Genomic DNA, 18,193 nt, shown 5'->3' with positions numbered 1-18,193 from the left:
CAGCTGCCAGTTGGCCCACTACGCGATTCAGGAAAAAATAGATGTACCAGAGCTGGCCAAGGGGACATCAGGGGGACACACGTGAGAAACTTTGCAAATGGAAAAGAGAAACTGAAAGTTGAAAACTGAAAACTGCGACGCCGGCTGTGATTATAAGGCAGCCACGCCATTTGTGTTGTTCAGATACAAACAAACATGTGTACTATCCAGCGTGGGTGTGTGTATATAATTTGGTTCAGGGGCTCCTCATCTCTCGGCTGTGGCCATTTTCATCTGCTGCAAAGTTTAAGGTCCTTCATACATAAATAAGCAGTGGGAAAAACGTCATCGCCTCAAAGTATGGCGGCAAACAGCCGTGGCCGGGACGAATCAGCGGCAAAGCCACTGGCTGCGGCAGAGACAGAGGCAGTTGCCAGTTGGCAGTTGGCAGCGACAACTAAGCGGACATGACACCCACTAGAGGAGCGCACTTCAAAACGGCCAACACCAACAGCAACTACAGCCCGACGACACTCATCAACAACGGCCCAAACAAGAGCGATAAAAACAAGCGCAACAAGGACTCTGTAACTCGAGACTCGGGCAAACGCAAACGCACAGTGGTGGCTATGTTTTAATAAATGTTTTTTAAACTTTGATTTAAAATATATATAAATTTAATTTCAAAATTAAACATTTATGATTTTTTCATAATTATTTATAATTTTTTGTGATTGCATTTTGTGAAGAATGAAAAGAAGAACGAGGAACTTTTCACCTATTTATTGATAAATTGAGAACCAATTGGATCGATTTTTATAAATTTAAAACAACCAATTTTTTAAATATAAATTATATATCTGTGTGGATGAAAATAAAAGTGGTATTGCCATTAAATAATATCCTTAACACACTGTGGGGCGAGTTCAACATGACACATCGTCATCATACACGAACGAAACAGTCGCGAGTGCCGAGAGCCTCTCATTGTTTGTGTGTGCGGATGGGGCGGATGTGTGTGCGTGAGTGGGTGGCTGGATGTGGCTGTGTGCGTGTCCTTTGAGCAGTCAGTGTGGCAGTGTGGCAGTCAGTCAGGGCTGCTGGCACATAATTAAGGACATCGTCGGCCAAAGCGAAGGCAACAAGAAAAAGTGAATTACTTTCGGTAATACTCTTTGTAGAGGCTTTTGAAGACGACATTAGGTTGGCTCTGTTACATAAATTTATCCATTTTTTTTACAAACAAATAATTAAGGAGGAAATACTTTCTAGTAGCCATATCCTATAAGGATTATTGGCTTATAAGTATATAAATATATACGTGGGATTAAAATAAATCAAAGCCATTTCAAACCAATCCAATATACTTTTGCAACAAAGGGATAAGCATCACCAAAAGCTCTTCTTATTTGCTTAAAGGCTTTAATATCCTAACGAAAAATAATTCAGGGATTTTAACGCATTTTTTATACCCGCCTGAGCCTTTCAGAGTACCATGACTACACTCACGGTTGCACTTTTGTTTTTGTTGACATCTCACTGCCTCGCTGTTTGCATTTGGATTTTCTGATGAGTGTGTTGGCCGTGTCGGAGGAGTCGGCATGAATGAATGATGAAAAGAAATGGCTAAAGCCTTAGCCTGGCCTCAAGTCGGAGGGGGAGTGCTCTGGCTCTGGATATGGCTATGGCTATGACTCGGATTCTGGGTCTGGGTCTGGGATGTATCCGTAGCCGTAGTGCGGAAGACAAAGCCTCAAATGGGCATAATGAGCGTAAGAAGGCGGCTGAGGCGAAAGTGCTCTCTGGCGCAGCAAGCTCGGGACAATGCAGAACGAAGTGTGTCATATTATTAATGAAAAAGAGCCTGGTGGAGGCGGGGGTGGAGCTAGCCAAAATGAGCAGCCAGCGAGAAAAGGAAAAAGCTGCTCTGTGAAACACAAAAAATGAAAACACAAACAGGAAGCCAGAGCGCTTTTAATATGCAACAGTCTTGGCGGAATGCGTGTGTACGGGCTGTGTTTTCCTAAATGAAAACGAAAATGAAAATGAAAATCAAGCCAAAGCCCAAAAACCACGGCACAAGAGCAAATAAAGCAGGGACCGAGCCAGCGTCAAGTTATTTATTTGGCAATTGTGCGATGCTTTTTATTGTCCTCGGAATGGCTGCTGCTCTGTTTGCTTTTGGGCATTGCCCCAGCCTCCCCATCTCCCATCTTCCATCCAGCATCCGCCATCCTCCAACGCCCAATGCCCACACACCCTCTGCCGCCTACTCATTCACCCACTGCCACGCCGCTGGGGCCCCCCATCCAAATCAACCCGCCCCCGACTTGCGGCACAGATGTGTATTTGAATGCGGCGGTGTGGTCGCCAAAAGGTCAATGGAACAATTTTAAAATGCTTGGCCGAGAAATAAAACAAGAAAGCAAATCAAGCCCGATTGCGTACACGAGGACAGGCATTGCAACTTCGAGGGTGACCGGTGCGGCGGTGATGAGAGCCGAGGAATAACCTGTGGTTATGGCTTTCGGTATCCGGGGGACCTCACTGGGGGGGTTCCAGTGCCCAGGTCCCATTCCACTTATTTTTCCGATGTGTTTGAAGGGCGTGGATAAACAAAATTTCGACTCAAGCTGAAAACTTTCCACAGCAGCCGAGATATTCGCAAAATTTATTATGACTTGGCATTTCTAAGTGATGTCCTTATCAAAAAATAAAATAAATAAATAAAGAATACCATATCTTATATCAGAATATCATTCTCATTATCCCACTTACCTCTTCAGTTACTTTTCCCATCAAAATATTTCCGAATTATTATGTAAATATTTAGTTGATCTAGATGAATATTATTTGTTACTATAAAGATTCCAGTTATGCTTGCTGATTAAACTTGATCGGTTTCGGGCGTTGTATTTTAAAATTTATTTCAAATCGTCTATCAAACCACCATCTTGTATAACTAATGAAGTCAATGCAACTAGCTTACGTCTTAGTAATGTTTTATTGCGAATGGATACGAATATTGGAATATGCTCATGTGTTTTACGAGTTTTGTTCTGAATTGATTAGTTTTCTTACTTCATTATTATTCGTTCTAATTTTTAAATGGATCTTAAGTGTTTTCTTCAGCCAATCGAGCTTGGTTTGGTTCGACTTACTTGTTAATTTATTGTTAAATGTAATTTTAATTAATCAATCTTGTGCGTTTTTGAACCCCAAATTGGTTTACTTATTTGGGTTGTATTAGAGGTTTAAATTGTTTTTTCTTCAGTTTTTTTTTTGTATTAATATTATGGGTTTTGTAAATTTCCCTTTTCCGACTCTCCAACGTTGTTGATAAAAAATGTGTCAAGTTTTCGGGTTATGTTTCGAGTATTTTCACATTTCTTGGTTTTTTTATTTTCGAAATTTAATTTACTGAACTTGTATATCTTTTATTTTCGTGTGGTTCTCACTCAATCAAATGAAATATTGCTTAGTATAAAATATCGAATATATATAGCTTGTTAATTTATGTTTTTAGTTTGGTTTTAGTTCTGACATCCATTATTTGTGCGATGCATGTCGATGGCTGTGGTAGAGGCGAGACGAGAGGCGAGTGAGAGGAAATCGAAAACGAATTAAATTAATTTGGCAAATCGCAAATTATTCAGTGAGCAATCATCGGCAACTTCTCACTTGTTGACAATGGCCCAAACGTCTTTCGGTTTTATTCAGTCGTTCCACTTTTCCCCAGCCAGCTGCCCACACAATGCGAACATAAACGTAACCATTGCCATTTACTTTTTGGCACCTGTTATACACACTGTTGGGCACACTCACACACAGATGATATGGGGAAAGGAAAGTGCGGGCTCGACATGTATTCCGAGGATACTTGATACTTTTTTACTCGAAATCATAATTGTCTTGATGGTCAATTAGAAATTTGGCATCACGACACTTTCAATGAATTTCTGGGCTAATAAAAATAAAAGTATCGGCAAGAGAAATATCAAATAGATGCAGGAAGGATGTGGAAAAATATGTGTGTAAAGCGGAGGAAAATAATCATAAGGACGATGGTGATGATGATGGAACTTTCACAATCCCTGCACACACACACACTCACACACTCACACATTCACACGCACGCACTCACGAAAGAGAAGGACTTGGAACGAAAGAAAATATTGGGAGCTTTTTTTGCACAAGAAGAAATAAAAATATCAATTTCCCACACACAGACACACACACAAAACACACACAGGCTCGCAAGGGTATAGCCCATCTATAGCACTAAGTTGGTCCGCGATTAGTTCAATGGGTTTACCTGCCTTTTAATATCTTTTAGGCTTTTCTGTTATTTTATTATTTGCTGTTTTTTGTTGCCTGTGTGTGTTTTTCTTTTATTATACACATAGATATGTATATAAATATGTATGTATAGATAGTGTTGTTGTGCACACACACCAGGGCACGCACCAGAGTCACACACTCACACACAGATAGACGCGCGCGCACCGCCAACAGACAGACAACAGGCACACAAACACACACACACACTGGGGGCAAGTACACGCACTCACAGGACACACGGATACGGAGACGGATACGGATACGGGATGCGAATGCTTATGCGAATGCGACCACGGGCAACGCGCCGCGACTCCCGACTCTGATGGACACACTCTCAACCGCTCAACCGTTCAACCGCTCAATCCCTCAGCTGCTGTGCATGGAGGCAGAAGGCAACTGACAACACAACCCGAAACCGGAACACCAACTGAGCCCGATGCCCGTGCAGCATTGCCAGCCAGCCGCCGCTGGAAGTGACTGCAGAGTCCACCGGAGGAGCCGAGCGTTCCGAGCGAGCCGAGTGCCGCCGAGCATCCCACGACGCATCCTTGTGCAGGAATCCGAGGAATTCAAGCTCCTGGGGCTGCGCCGCCACAGCCCGCTGGCTGGAAGATGGGCCACGAGTCCTGGTCCGTCGTCAGGACTCGTGACTCCTGGAAGGCGGCCTAGGCGCAGCTCTCTAGCTCTTCCCGGAGAGCTTTTGACCGCCATTTCCCCTTCACGCGGAGGCTGTAAGAGAACGCAAGGATGTGCGCACTCTCCTTGCTCGGGAGGAGGACTCTCTTGGCACCCTCATAGATGCTCATACAGGGTCCTGTCGATTCCCATTGTGTTGGCAGTTGTGCGTGGTCAACTCCAGATGGTAAGAAATTTTTGGAAGAACTGGTTAAGAGGGTTTCAGGGTTATATTTCAAATTTTTACAAGCTATGCTAAAAAAATTGTGAGGGTATTGGGGGAAGTTATTTAAGAAATGTAAGATACCTAAATACAAATAATAAGGGGTTTTCGAAAAATATGTTATAATATCTTAATGGAAAAATGTCCTCATTTATTGTTATCTTTAAAAAATAAAAATATCCGTAGTTGGAGGACTAAAAGCCATTTAATTATTCATATTCCTCTGACGGATATTGCTTCGAATAAATTTCAAGTTATTCGAGTGTCAACCGCATCGAGGTCCTAAAAATACTGCCTTCAATATTTTGTGCCTTTTTATTCCCGATGGCTTGACCTAGTGCTGCCGTCGAGAGCCCCCAATTCAATCGAAACTAATTCGAAAGTCTTGGAGATGGCGAGTAAATACATTCATTCATACACACGGCACAAATGGCCAATACAAGAGCTTACACCCATACTAATAAGAGATTACAAGCACACACACCCGCACTGGCTCGCACACACACATTCGAACAGGCAGGCTCGCTCCCATACAGACGCAGCATGCGTATGTCCAGAGCCAAAAATGATTTATGACCCCACAAAAAAATTAATTTAAAGTAAGTTCGCATGAATGAAAAATGGCTTTTACAAACGCAAAACTACAGGGCGCCCTCAGTGCGAGGGCGAGCGAGCAAGGATAGGGTGTGAGGCCGACAGAAGAAGAGCGAAAGCGTGCGCCCAAAAGGATGCTGCAAAGGAGCTGCTAACAAGGACCTCTGCTCTTCGGGCGAGACACTTGTAGGCAGCTGCCTCTTCCGAAGCCAGCGTCCTGTCTCTTCCACGGAGCTTTAAGCTCCGCACAGCCTTCCATTGCACTTATTCCTGTTTATCCTTCCAGTGGCTGTCAAACCTTGCTCGGCCCGCGCACCCGACTGAAAAGCGCACGAAGGACAAAGGAGGAACCGCTGCTCCTGCTCGGCTTTTTCCTGCATACATACTTGTTCGTTTTCTGCCATCGGTTGGTATCCATGAATGAAAGTTCCTGATAATGGCAGCATTTGTGCCTGGCACCCAGTAACGTGCAGACACGGGCTGTGGCTGCAGGATATGCACTCGCAAGACCCTGGTGCCCCTGCCGCGCCCAAAAACACGAGCAGGGATCTTGCAGCGACGTATTCCCCGAATTAAGATTATGGAGAAGGTGCTTTCGTATTCCATATTACGTATACGCAGCGTATGACTTTCGTTTGCTTTGTACGACTTATCCCCCATTTAAAATGAAATCCATTTAATTCCACATTTTTTTGACATAAAAGTTAATTATTTCTATTCATCTGAAATTTTACTCTTTTCATCGAAATAGTTCCTGCATACCAATTAGATATCCTCGCTGGGAGAAAATAAATTGAACCTGATTATTTCCGATTAGTTTCCACACTTTAATGCAATAAAAAATGCTAACTAGAGTCGGAGCTGAAAGCAAGGATAATTAATTTTCTCCCGCTCCTTGTCTCCCGCTCTGGTTTTGTTTGCTCCTTCCTCCTGAGCTTTCTGGCCATTGTTGTTGGCGTTTGTAGCGGGCTGTTTCAATTGCTTCATTTTTATCGCAAACAAAAACACAAACACACTTGGTCCCCGCTCCTTGTATCCTCGCATCCGTGGCCGTGTCAACCGCAATCTAAGTGGCCTGCTCCAGTATCTTTGTGCATGTGTATCCTTGTATCATTCGCCGTTTCCTCCGCTTTCGGCCCGGTCCGCAGTTCTTTGTTGTGCGGACTTTATTTAATTTGCTCAGCACTTTGTTTGGCTGCCTCCTTGCTATTTGTTTTGATTTTTCATGTTTCGTGTTTTCGCGCTCGTTTCTCGTTTTCCCATGTTTTGTTACTGATTTCCAGCCTTCCTCGCCTGGACATTTCTTCAGTCCGAACAGGACTTACTTAACAAGACACTTAAAGCCATTCGAAAAGGGGTAACGAAAGGTTTAATATTTTGAAAGTCCAATTTAAGCAATGACCACTCCATGCCAACTACCGTCCGTCGCCCTCCAGTCCCTTTGGATGTCTGCTCCACTTGGCAGCCCTGCTCAAATATTAATTCATATCAAGGTTTTGGCATTCGGTTTCAATCGAAAGCCACCACACACACCCCCCGAACCGCCGTTCCCTTGGCCCAGTTCGTTTCGGTTGGGATCGTGTAATGAAATTTAAGCAGAATTGTAAAGTCAACAAACCGCAAATAAAGTGCAATTTAGGGCAAATTCTCGCAAAAAAAACCGAGAAAAATGGCTGTGAAAATGCTTTTTATATCCCGGATCCTCTTTCGCTTCCGAAAATCCGAGGATAGGCAGATGCCTGGTTTCACGAGCCATTTGCAATACACCTTCGCCCACAGAGTGCAACCGGTGAGACCGGGAGGAAGGAGACTGGGCACAAGGCCACACGGAACTTCCAAATAGACTGTTTTTTGAAATTAGCCCTGACACTTTACTGCTTCAATTTGTCCCTCTGATTTCTCGATAATTTATGCAGCTTGATTTCGTTTCTCGCTTTCTGCCAGTTCACTTTTTCAATTGATTCCATGACTGTCAAATGAATTGTCGCCTGGCGAAAATTTCTCGACTCTCTCGACTGTCGGCTCCCGGCTGTGGCCCGAAAACTGTGTCGAGGCCATTGATGTTTAAAATTAGTTTAGCCAATGATGGGGGAATTTAACTCTTCTGCCAAACTGAGTCAGTAAAGAAACGAAATAAATAGTGAAAGAAACAGGCATTCAGTGGCAAAGTGCATGGGGAAAGTCGAATTGAAATTACGTTAAGAGTTTTATGACACTTTCCGAATTTATTTTTATTATCTTGAGATAACATTGAAAGATACGTTGCTGGTGCTTCAGAGTTATGCAACTCACTGCACGGCAGTGATAGCTGCTTATCAGCGTCGTTGAGATGCGGAAAAACTACCAGCAAGAACAAAGGCTTTATGGGAGCATTAATCCCTGGAAAGTCTTTCCATACCGACGGAGGGAGGCGTCAGATGGAGGTGGCATCAGGACCAACTGCAGCCGCTTTCGAGGCGTGGCACCTGTACGCGAATATTCCATTAAGCTCTTCAATCCCTCTTCTTTCCCATACAATACCTTGGCACAGGGTAGCCATATTTTCGCGAGATATAAGCCATAACTGAGAAAAGGAAAAATAAATAAGTACTTTTTGGGGCTGTTATGGTGGGAAGACTATTGTGTGTATAGACCAAGAACTTTATTTTAAGGATTATATGTATATTTTTCAAAGAAAATAACTTCAAGTAGTGTATTTATGAGAACGATTTTGTGTTTATAGTTTCGCAGCTCTCCTTTGAGCCTTGCTTGCTTCGTTCTGGTTACTTTAATGCAATAATCCTTGAATGTCGGACGCACGAACGAGTTGATAACAATTTCAATTTTTATGACAAGTCAACTTGGCCGGCCACCCAGCCATCCAGCAGCAAGCAGCCAGTTATCCGGCAACAACGTAAGGGCCAAACGAAACGAACTCAATCGTGCCGATGGCGAACAATAATAATAAGAGCAGTAACAGCAACAGCAACAATAATAACACGGCCGATTGCACCATTACCGCTCTCGAAGCCCTCTTCTCCGTTGGCCAGTTCCTTTGGCCGCATTTTTCTTGCTATATACTCGTACTCCGATATATATACAATGTACAAATATATATGGATGTGCAGTCTGCAGTCGGAGCGTTATGATTTATTGGCATGCAACACGGCGTCCTCTTCCGGAAATGTGTGTGCAGTCAGCCATTTTGATGCGAGAAAGGCGTGGAAGGGGCGGAAACGACTGCTTTATTACTGTTGTTGGTGCCGAATAAGCTAAGATATCACGTCGTTCGCCTTTTGCACACGACTGTCAACAAATTTGCATTTGCATCCATCTGTCCTGACAGGGCGGGAAGCTGTTTCGTTACAAACTGACTGCCATTTAATTGCCATGTGATCGGTTTTAAACAATAACTAGTATTTATAGAGAGTTTCCCTTACATATAGCTCTTAATTCCGACTTGGAAACTACTCTCCTATTTCAAGAACTAAGAACGGCAGCCATTTTTGTTCGAAATAAATGTTTTGTTGCATATTTTTCGGCTTCCTCCTTAGTTCTCATATAATGAAATGGAATAAAAAGCACTTTAATATTCTAAAAATCACATCGAACACATTTCAGCTTGCTTCTCTAATTGACACATCTCTCGATATTAAATTACTGAATAATGAACTTCATTTGCAATGAAAATCCGTACGAAAACTTTCATCCATTTCATCTTGTTTTGGCTTATGTCTGGCCACCACCGCAAATCCCCAGAAATTTACGTCGATTATTCAATCATTTCGCCATCATTCATTTTGCAAATCCTGTTCCAGCAGAGGGCCGAGGGACGAATACGACTCTGATTTGTTGAAAGTTTCGTTGTCAGCAGCAATTAAAACAACACCGCCTACGCCCACTAAAAAATGCACTGAAATTACGAGAGCTCCACAGAGCCAAAACGAAAACAACGAAAAAAAAATACAAAAAAGGCATAAAAAACCGAATTGAAGCATGGCCAGGACGGGCGGCCACAAATGGGATGTTTTCATAGGGACCGAGATTGGAACCGGGAGTCCGACTAGTTCTGGGAGGTTGCTGAAATGAAATTAAATAGGAAAAGCATGCGGCCGGAAAAGCGCCAACGACCAACAGGCAAATACATGCGAATGGTAGTCTGTGCAAAAGTCAGTCGGTTCCACAGCGTTTTCAGGACGGGGCTTTGGTACGAGTCAGGATCCGGGTCCGGGTCCGTGTCCGTGTCCGTGTCCTTGTTCTATCCGTATCCGCATACGTGTTCGTGTCCGTACTCTCTTTCATTGTTGGCATGCCAAAATTTTAACTGCACACCAAATAAAGAAACAGACACAGTCGGGAGAAATTGTTGCAACTGCAGAAGCCGAAGGGAAACACAAACTAAATGCAGTCCTGTGTTTCCGGTAATGAAAACTTTCGAAATTTCTTTCTGGTTTTTTTCTGTGGGTTTGTTTTAGCTCGACAAGAAATGGAAGTCCCACCGACAACCAATAAAAAGTGTTCAATGTTACGACTACAATATACCTGATGGACTAGCAAATGTTTTTATTCAATATTATTTAGTAGATTAAGTACACCATATAACCCTTAAATGACACCCACATATAGTGACTAATTATGTTCCTATAGCCTCTTATTATTACCGTGTATTATGGAATAGAAACACAGTTAACTAAATTCACATTGTGCTCTATTGCATTAGAGGTCTTGGTAAATAACGAAAAAATTCCATCAAAAATGAAAAGGCAAGGATTCGGCTACGGGCAACTTTCTAGCAAGCTGAAACAAATTCTTTTTTGCCGTATTTTTTGGCTGCCCTTGTTTGGACTTTGCCAACGGTCAGAATTGCAATTACAATGAGCCAAGGGTAACGCAGAGGAAACAGTGAGGGTGTGGGTGAGAGAAGGTCGTACTTTGGTAAGGGACTGCATTCCGGATGAGTCCTGTGTGGGAGTTTGGCAAAGAAAAAACGTGTACATATAAAAAGGACAATGCGCTTATTGAAATATTTATAGCAAAGGCAACATGTTCTGGGGCTTGAAATGAACTGATTTCTGGGGAAATTAATGTGAAGTGAACTCAACGACGAAGTAGATGAATTATGAATTCGACTTGGCTTAGAAGGGCACGGTAAAGAAACCAGTGGATCTTACTTAATCTGTTGCTCTAAGGCTTTAAAGAGGGAAAGTAATTAAATTATATTTATTATGTTTTATCCTTAGAAAGTTTAAGAGAATGAGGGGACCTTGTCAAGTCACTTTAAATATTTCTTGTATCCCTCCAAGGAGCATAGCTTGAGAGGACCGTCATCCAGAGGCTTCACTTGGCATAAATATCATTCGTATAAGTAAATAATAGAGAAGTTTCATGTTCATTGCTCCAACCAAATGGTATAAAAACGGAAGAAATCACAGAAACTCAAGAGCAACAAAAACAGAGTCAAATTTATTTTGCGGAACTAAATTGAAATAATTTTGGCAGCTGAAATATGTACGAAAATATTTTAATGCCATATACATAGATATACACACTCAGAAATATACTCTGCAATAGAGAGGAGAATCCCAGACTGGCTTACAAATAAAAAAACAGTTTGCTCCCTCCTTCCTCCTTCGTCCTTCCGACCGTCTTCCTGGAGGTGCCCTCCACTAGTTTCGGCGGTCCCGAGCATCTGCAATGCTTCTGGCAACTGCTTTGGCTGTCCTTTTTATACTGCGTGCTGCTCCAGCTGGCATTTGGCCAAGACTTCGTAATTTCTCCTTTTTTATTGCATTGGCCAAAAAGGAAAATGCAGCTAAAGCGCCGAGAAGGCAAACAAACAAGCGCCAGACAAGAAGTACATATAAAATTTGTCATTTTATCACACGGACAAACTCTAGTTTGTCCTAGCGGGGCCATAGAAGTCAAAGTTCGTCCTCCGTTCCACTTTGTTTCCGAAATAAATTTAAAACCGCATTTAGGCAGTGATCTCAAATTGAGCCGAGAATTGCCCCCGAAATCTTTAAGAAATTGCCAAAAACCATATGTTGATTCTAACTCGAAATGTTTTTAATTAAAGCTTCCGCTTCTGACAAAAACTTGAACAAATATTAGTTCTGATGCCAGAGATACTCGGATAGTCTCGGCAAATCAATTTCAATTTCCAGTCTTTCCAGCCAAAAACGGCAACAGAGATAACAACAAGTTTTTTGGCCCAGTCTCAACATCACAATTAATAAACATCGCAACATTTGTGGCAACAGGCAAATTTGTATTGCCATAATCGTTTTACTTGGGGAGGTTCTGGTTTTAATATTCCTGTCCACTGCATTGCTTGTTGCGGCTTTTCTGCTCCGGTTATCCCTTTCTCTATGGATATATTCATATTCTGGTGTTGCACCCCCTCTGTCGGGGCTGTGGTGCTGCCACATGCACATTCATTTACATTCTCGTAATGCCGTCAAAACCCACAAATAGGATAAAGTAAATGTTGAAATGCAGGTTCAAACCAAATAGACAAATAATCCAACCAACCAACCAGTCATGAAACTCCGAACAGAAAAAGTGAGATTCAGAATGGAAGCAAGCGAAGGGATTTGAATTGCTGGAATTGCAAATTTTAATTGAAATATTCAAACGGAAAGTTGTAGTTGCACATTCATTAAAATATTTGCTAAATCCTTTCTCACTCTATAATAAGGACATTTAAATACTAATGATATATGAGGGACGAGCTGCATATAGATGGTGTAGTATTCTTAGAAATAATATTTGAAATAATGTCATGGTCTATGATAAGCACCACCCTGATTTTAATATCAATTCTGTACAACTTAGTCAATGCATTTAACGAGTTCTTGAAACAGTAGCCGAGCTTTTGCTCCGCCAACTGAAAGGTGGGCAAATATTGTCCTCGTGTACACGGCGGCTAGTTGATCAACTGATTAACTATCTTGACGGGCTGTCGGCTGGCACCACACGCTGCTGCAATAAGATAAGGCCTAAGGCTACGGCAGCCGCAGATCCATGGGGTTAGTCTCCGGTTAAGTGTTCTGCGAGATGTACCACCCTCTGGTTTGTGCCGCACTCCTACTGTTTAGCTTTTGCTTCAGGGTCGATTGCCTGCAATTAAGCGACTGCAATAAGACTTATGTGCCCTTGATACCGGATGCGGAGCTAATTACCAACCTCTCGCTCCGCAACTGCAGTCTGCCGCGCCTCGAAAATGCTTTCTTCGTTCGCTTCAGCCATCTTCTTCAACTGGAAGTGCAAAATAGTGGACTTTCAGACTTGGACGACTTCTCCCTTAATGGGCTGGCGAAACTGCAGTCCTTTTCCCTCAGTCACAACAATCTAAGCAGCTTGAGGTCGTGGTCCAGCGAACCACTGGCTGCCCTCACAACACTAGACCTGAGCTACAACCGGTTGGCCAAGCTGAGGGAAAACAGCTTTTCACTTTTCCCTCACCTGCAGCAGATTAACTTGGCCTCCAATCACATCAGTCAGATCGCGGAGGACTCCTTCCATGGACTGGCTCACTTAAAACACCTGATTCTCAGCGGAAATCGCTTGCAGCATATTGATGGTACCTTCTTCCAGGGACTGCATCGTCTTTCCAGCCTGGCACTGCAGCACAATCTCATCGAGAGCATCGAAATGGACTCCTTCGAGAGTAATACACATTTGCGAAGCCTTCGTCTTGATGGGAATCAGCTCGTCAGTCTTCAGTTTCTGAGTCAACGCGGCTTGGCCCGCCTCGTTCATCTTAATCTGTCCAAGAATCAGGTGCAGAAGCTGGAGGACCAGGGATTCTCTAAAAATTTTGAGCTGCAAGCCCTGGACTTGAGTCACAACAACTTGACCGAGCTGAAAAAAGAAACCTTTTCTGGATTGGATTCATTGGAGGTACAATAAAGAAAAGTTCCTTATCTTCTAAGGGTTCTAGAAGATACAACAAGATTAAGATTAAGATACAAAATAAGTTTTCAGATATATAGGTCATGTAAAGTTTGATATTTTTATCTTTTTTGCAAAATAACAAGCTAATCATAAATCTTTCTTATCTTTAGCGCCTGAATATCAGTTACAATAACATACACCTTATGGATGCGGAGAGTCTGGAATTCCTCTCCAGCTTAATCCAAATCGATGTCAGCCACAACCGATTAACCACTTTACCGGTACAGATATTCCAAGCCAACTCTCAACTGGAGGATGTTGTTTTGGCCCACAACAGAGTGAAGGCCCTATCGCCTTTGATTTTTAAGCATCAGAACTACTTGCGGTACATCCAGTTAGCAGGAAATATTCTCGACAAAGCCGAATTCCTGGAAAGTCTATCTCCGTCCTTGAATCGCCTCTCGCTTAACGTGGATCTGAGTTCAAATCGCCTGCAGTCGGTCAGTATGAAGGACTTACTCCACTTTCGGCATATAAACCTGGCGGATAACAACTGGAGCTGTGCCTGGTTGGTGGGTAACTTGGTGCGCAAGCTGCCCCCTTCGATAAACTTTGCTCGTCCTTGGACAGTATTGAACAATTGGAGCGAAAACCTGGCAAACATTCAAGGAGTGGACTGCACGGAGGGCAACACAAATCGCTCCATTATTCTCCTCAATGTGGGTGAGGTTCTCCATAATGAAAATACAAATTGCGGCGGCGAGGTAAGACAAGATTTTAGCGTAAGAAAATAGGTTATCTTTTAATGTTTTCATTTTAGCTCACCTACGATGAGCCAAACCCCTCACCACCTCCTCTGACCTGGCCAAAAATACCCACAGATCGGTTCGACTCTAGATCAGTCATAATTTGGATGCTGGTGGCCATTGCAATCGCCTTCGCTGGACTGCGATGGCTGAGAAGATTCGTGGATCGCAATGAGAACCGGACGGGTGAGAGGCTGAAGGCTCTGAATGATATGGTTGGTTGATAAATGGTTTATGTGTTTGATTTCTCAGCCGATTAACTGATGCTTCTAGAATGTTTCTATACCTTTTTGATTGATCTTTTTTAGCTCATCACTTTCAAAATTCTTTGCATCTATTACATTTTTCCAAGATGTATCACTCTGTTTAAACAAATCTAAATTATATTATATTTTTATAGGGCATTCCTCTATTAAAGTAACGTCAGAGGCTCTTAATCTTTCCAATTGGCACTAAATTCCCTCTTATCAGTAACCTCCTTGTTTTGTTTCAGTACGTCAGCAAGTGGCAGCCCACTAGAAAAGATCAGCAGAGATCATAGCTTTCATCCCACTAACAAACACGGCATTTAGGCGATATTAAAAAACAAATGTATTGGAATTTCTAAAAATGTAATATGATTACAATGTAAGCTTAAATAGATCGAAGTTTGTATAATAAATCTAACCTAGGCTATAATGAAAGCGTTGAACCCGGAGCACTCACTTGTAGAGGCGCTCGATGACTTGGGCATACTTCGCGTGGACAATATTTCGCCGGATTTTGAGCGTGGGTCCCAGCTCTCCGGTGGCCAGGGAGAATTCGTGGGGAATAAGGGCAAACTTCTGCACTCTCTGTGCATTCGAGATGGCATTCTTGTTGGCCCGTTTGATACCTTCCTCCAGAGCCTCCAGGAGCTTCGGCTCGGCAGTAATCTCAAGGGCGGCAGCCTGAACCGCCGAATCATTTGTGACTTGCAGGTCTGCGGGAATGGCAAGGAGGTCGGAGAGACGCGTCTGGTGAATGTCCAGTGGACGAAGCCACTCAATAGTTTCCTCTCGTAGTGCATCCAAGGGAACTCCTGTCTTGGGATCGGACTTTGTCTTTAGGGCCAGAAGAACGGTCAAGTACTTGCGATGGTCTCCGATCAGAAGAGCGTTGCTCACGCAGGGCAGCTCTTTTTTGATAAGTTCCTCGATGTGCACGGGAGGAATATTCTCGCCCCCTGCCGTGATAATCAGCTCCTTGAGTCTGCCCGAAATCACAAGGTTGCCCTTTGGATCAATGTAGCCCAGATCGCCGGAGCGCAGCCATCCATCCTCCTTGATGGCCTCTTCAGTCTTTTCGGGAAGTCCCAGGTAGCCCATGAAGTTACTGCGTCCCCGCATCACAATCTCGCCCTGGCCATTGCAGTCGGGGTCCAGGACCTTCAGATTTAGTCCATCAACGGCTCGGCCCGCGCTGTACAAGTTGTTTATATCCACATTCAAAGTGATGGCTCCGGCACTCTCGGACATTCCATAGCACTCGCCGAGCGCAATGTCCAAGCCCAGAAAGAACTCCTTCATCTCATCGGACGTTGGGGCACCGCCAGTCAGAAACACACGACAATTATCCAGACCCATCATCTGGCGGATGGGTTTTATAACGCGGGAGGCTACCCAGTATTTAGCGCTTCCGTAGATGGAAGGGGTTTTCCTAAAAAATAATAAAAGCATATTTAATAAAATGGTAACGTAACTCTCTCACAAGTGTCATTGTAGGTTTGTATGTGGCTTTTAGTTTCAGTTGTTCAGCATCACTGTTTACTTTAAGAATTTTTACTCACCCCGCCATTATTGTATTCTGGTGCTCACTTACTGCCGCCCGAGCCTGAGCCAGCAGAAGCCGGGAATAGGGCTTGGCCTTGGCTTCAGCTGCCACCAATCGCTCCTGGAGCTTCTCAAACACACGCGGCACTCCGAACATCTTTGTGGGCCTCGCCTTCCGGAAGGTTTTGATCAGTGTGCCCTTGAGGGCATCCTTATCCGCGAAAGTGACACAGCCGGCGTGCGACAGCCCCAGGAATATATCGAAGATCTGGGCAGCCACGTGACTGAGAGGCAAGTAGCTGACGAAACTTTCCTTGCCGATCTGGACATCTTTCAGCATTTTTGCAGCGGCCTTGGTGTCGAAAACAATATTGTCGTGGGATAGCATCACTGCTTTGGGCAGTCCCACAGTTCCGGACGTGAAAATCAGCATCGCACACTCGTTGGGGCAGACGCGGCTCTCCCGGGAGAGCAGCTCTTCCTTGAGGTCACTGGGGTAGGTCTTCTCCTGCAGCTTTTGCCAGCTGTAGTAGCCCGGTTCTTGGTCAACAAAGGCCTCGAAGGGTCCATGGATTTGGATGACTGCCTGGAGCAGGGGAAGCCTATCCTTGATGGCCCTTACTTTGGCCATTTGCTGGGCATCATCCACGATGCAGACGCTGGACTCGCTGGTGACCAAGACATGATGCACTGCCTCTGCCGAGTTGCTGGGATAAATGCCAGCCACCACGGCTCCAGCACGCAGGGTGCCGAGCTCGGCGAAGAACCACTCTGGGCAGTTGAAGGCCAGGATGCCCACCGAGCTACGTTCCGTGAGGCCAACACTCAGCAGCATCAATGCGGCCTGTTCTACGTTTTCCTGATATTCGCGGTAGTTCAGGGTGGTCCAGCCGTCGACTCCCGCTCCAGGGGTCTCCCATGTCAGGGCGGGCAGTTCAGGATACTTATCGCAGACCTCGGCAAAAAAGTGTGGTATCGTCTGGGGCTTGATGCTCTGCGAAAAGTCTCCTCCTTCGTCCAAGCGAAGTTTGACGGCTTCGTGGAGCGAGGTGCTCGTGTAACTCGTGGCCGGCTTAAGATCGGTCATGCTTGCTCAGACGCTGGCGATGAATAAACACGGTCGGGTTCTGGGCACGGGTATTTAAGGCATCGCAGCCCTACGCTGATAAGACAGGCGAATGTACGTACAGCCATATGGCCTCCTAACAATGGCAGCAGGCATCGAAGCCGGAGTTCCGACCAGATAATGACGCAGAATATTCTAAGACATTCGGCGACCTTTGAACGGCTGCATGGACTTGATTGTAAATACAATTATTATTCTAAATTGTTATTCTAAAATGCTTCAAAATAAAGAGCCTAAAATTTCCAGCGATTTAAAGTTTAAGGAACTTACCAAGATTTTACAAAGACAGATTACATTTTTCGAAATACACATACGCATAATTGAGTTCAATGCTTGAGAGTAATAATTGGGTTAGCTTCGGTCATCGCCAATCTCAAAAGTCACCAAATACGATTAGTCAAGAGTCTTGTCTAGTACGTTCTGAGAACCAAAACTTATTGACCTATAGACACGTGCTGGATTGGTTTTCAGCAGATAAGAGTTCAGTCTACGCCGAGACCTGATTACATTGTTCCGTTTGGGCAACAAGCCCATGTGGAGGATGTCGGTTATCGGGGGTCATGACTTCATAAAATTTTGTTGGCCCATTCATTGCTGGAGTGCGATAGCAACCAATGAAATCTTTTTAGTGGTCCATTAAGTAATCTTGTTGTGATTTCAAAGGGAACCAGACGGCACTATCATAGACTATTATATGGACTAATATTATCATGTATTGGAACCGCATAAAAACATAATTTAGATAGTGTTTTTTGAGTGATTATGAATACAAAAAACTATGTTT

At 43.8% G+C, this 18,193-nt stretch overlaps 3 protein-coding genes across 5 annotated transcripts in view; 1 reads left to right on the top strand and 2 right to left on the bottom strand.

Moving 5' to 3' along the window:
• LOC6497107 (neuronal acetylcholine receptor subunit alpha-7) overlaps nt 1-4,809 on the bottom strand; it is a 53,731-nt gene extending 48,922 nt beyond the window's left edge. Inside the window, exons 1-2 of one of the 3 annotated variants that reach the window (XM_044716598.1) lie at nt 4,551-4,809; nt 2,758-3,553 (exon numbers count right to left, since the gene is read on the bottom strand). The gene's annotated coding sequence lies outside the window, so the exon portion shown is untranslated. The remainder of the gene's footprint in view (nt 1-2,757; nt 3,554-4,550) is intronic. The other 2 variants (XM_001962705.4, XM_032455244.2) reach the window with 2 other exon arrangements.
• Nucleotides 4,810-12,808: 7,999 nt separating this feature from the next.
• On the top strand, nt 12,809-15,376 carry LOC6498409 (insulin-like growth factor-binding protein complex acid labile subunit). The gene is made up of 4 exons (XM_001962708.4): nt 12,809-13,693; nt 13,858-14,451; nt 14,508-14,708; nt 14,987-15,376. The coding sequence occupies exons 1-4, from the start codon at nt 12,848-12,850 to the stop codon at nt 15,032-15,034; spliced, it is 1,689 nt and encodes a 562-aa protein (XP_001962744.1). The 5' UTR covers nt 12,809-12,847; the 3' UTR covers nt 15,035-15,376.
• Nucleotides 15,061-17,410, bottom strand: LOC6497105 (long-chain-fatty-acid--CoA ligase heimdall). Its single transcript, XM_001962709.4, has 2 exons — nt 16,301-17,410; nt 15,061-16,170 (listed from the first exon to the last, which is right to left on the bottom strand). Exons 1-2 carry the CDS (start codon nt 17,368-17,370, stop codon nt 15,195-15,197), a joined length of 2,046 nt encoding a protein of 681 aa, XP_001962745.1. The 5' UTR covers nt 17,371-17,410; the 3' UTR covers nt 15,061-15,194.
• Between the last annotated feature and the right edge of the window lie 783 nt (nt 17,411-18,193).

This window comes from Drosophila ananassae, chromosome 3R (assembly GCF_017639315.1).
Source record: "Drosophila ananassae strain 14024-0371.13 chromosome 3R, ASM1763931v2, whole genome shotgun sequence".
NCBI lineage: Eukaryota > Metazoa > Arthropoda > Insecta > Diptera > Drosophilidae > Drosophila > Drosophila ananassae.
Note: the sequence above shows the minus strand (reverse complement) of the source record. Positions and strands in the feature narration are given on the sequence as shown.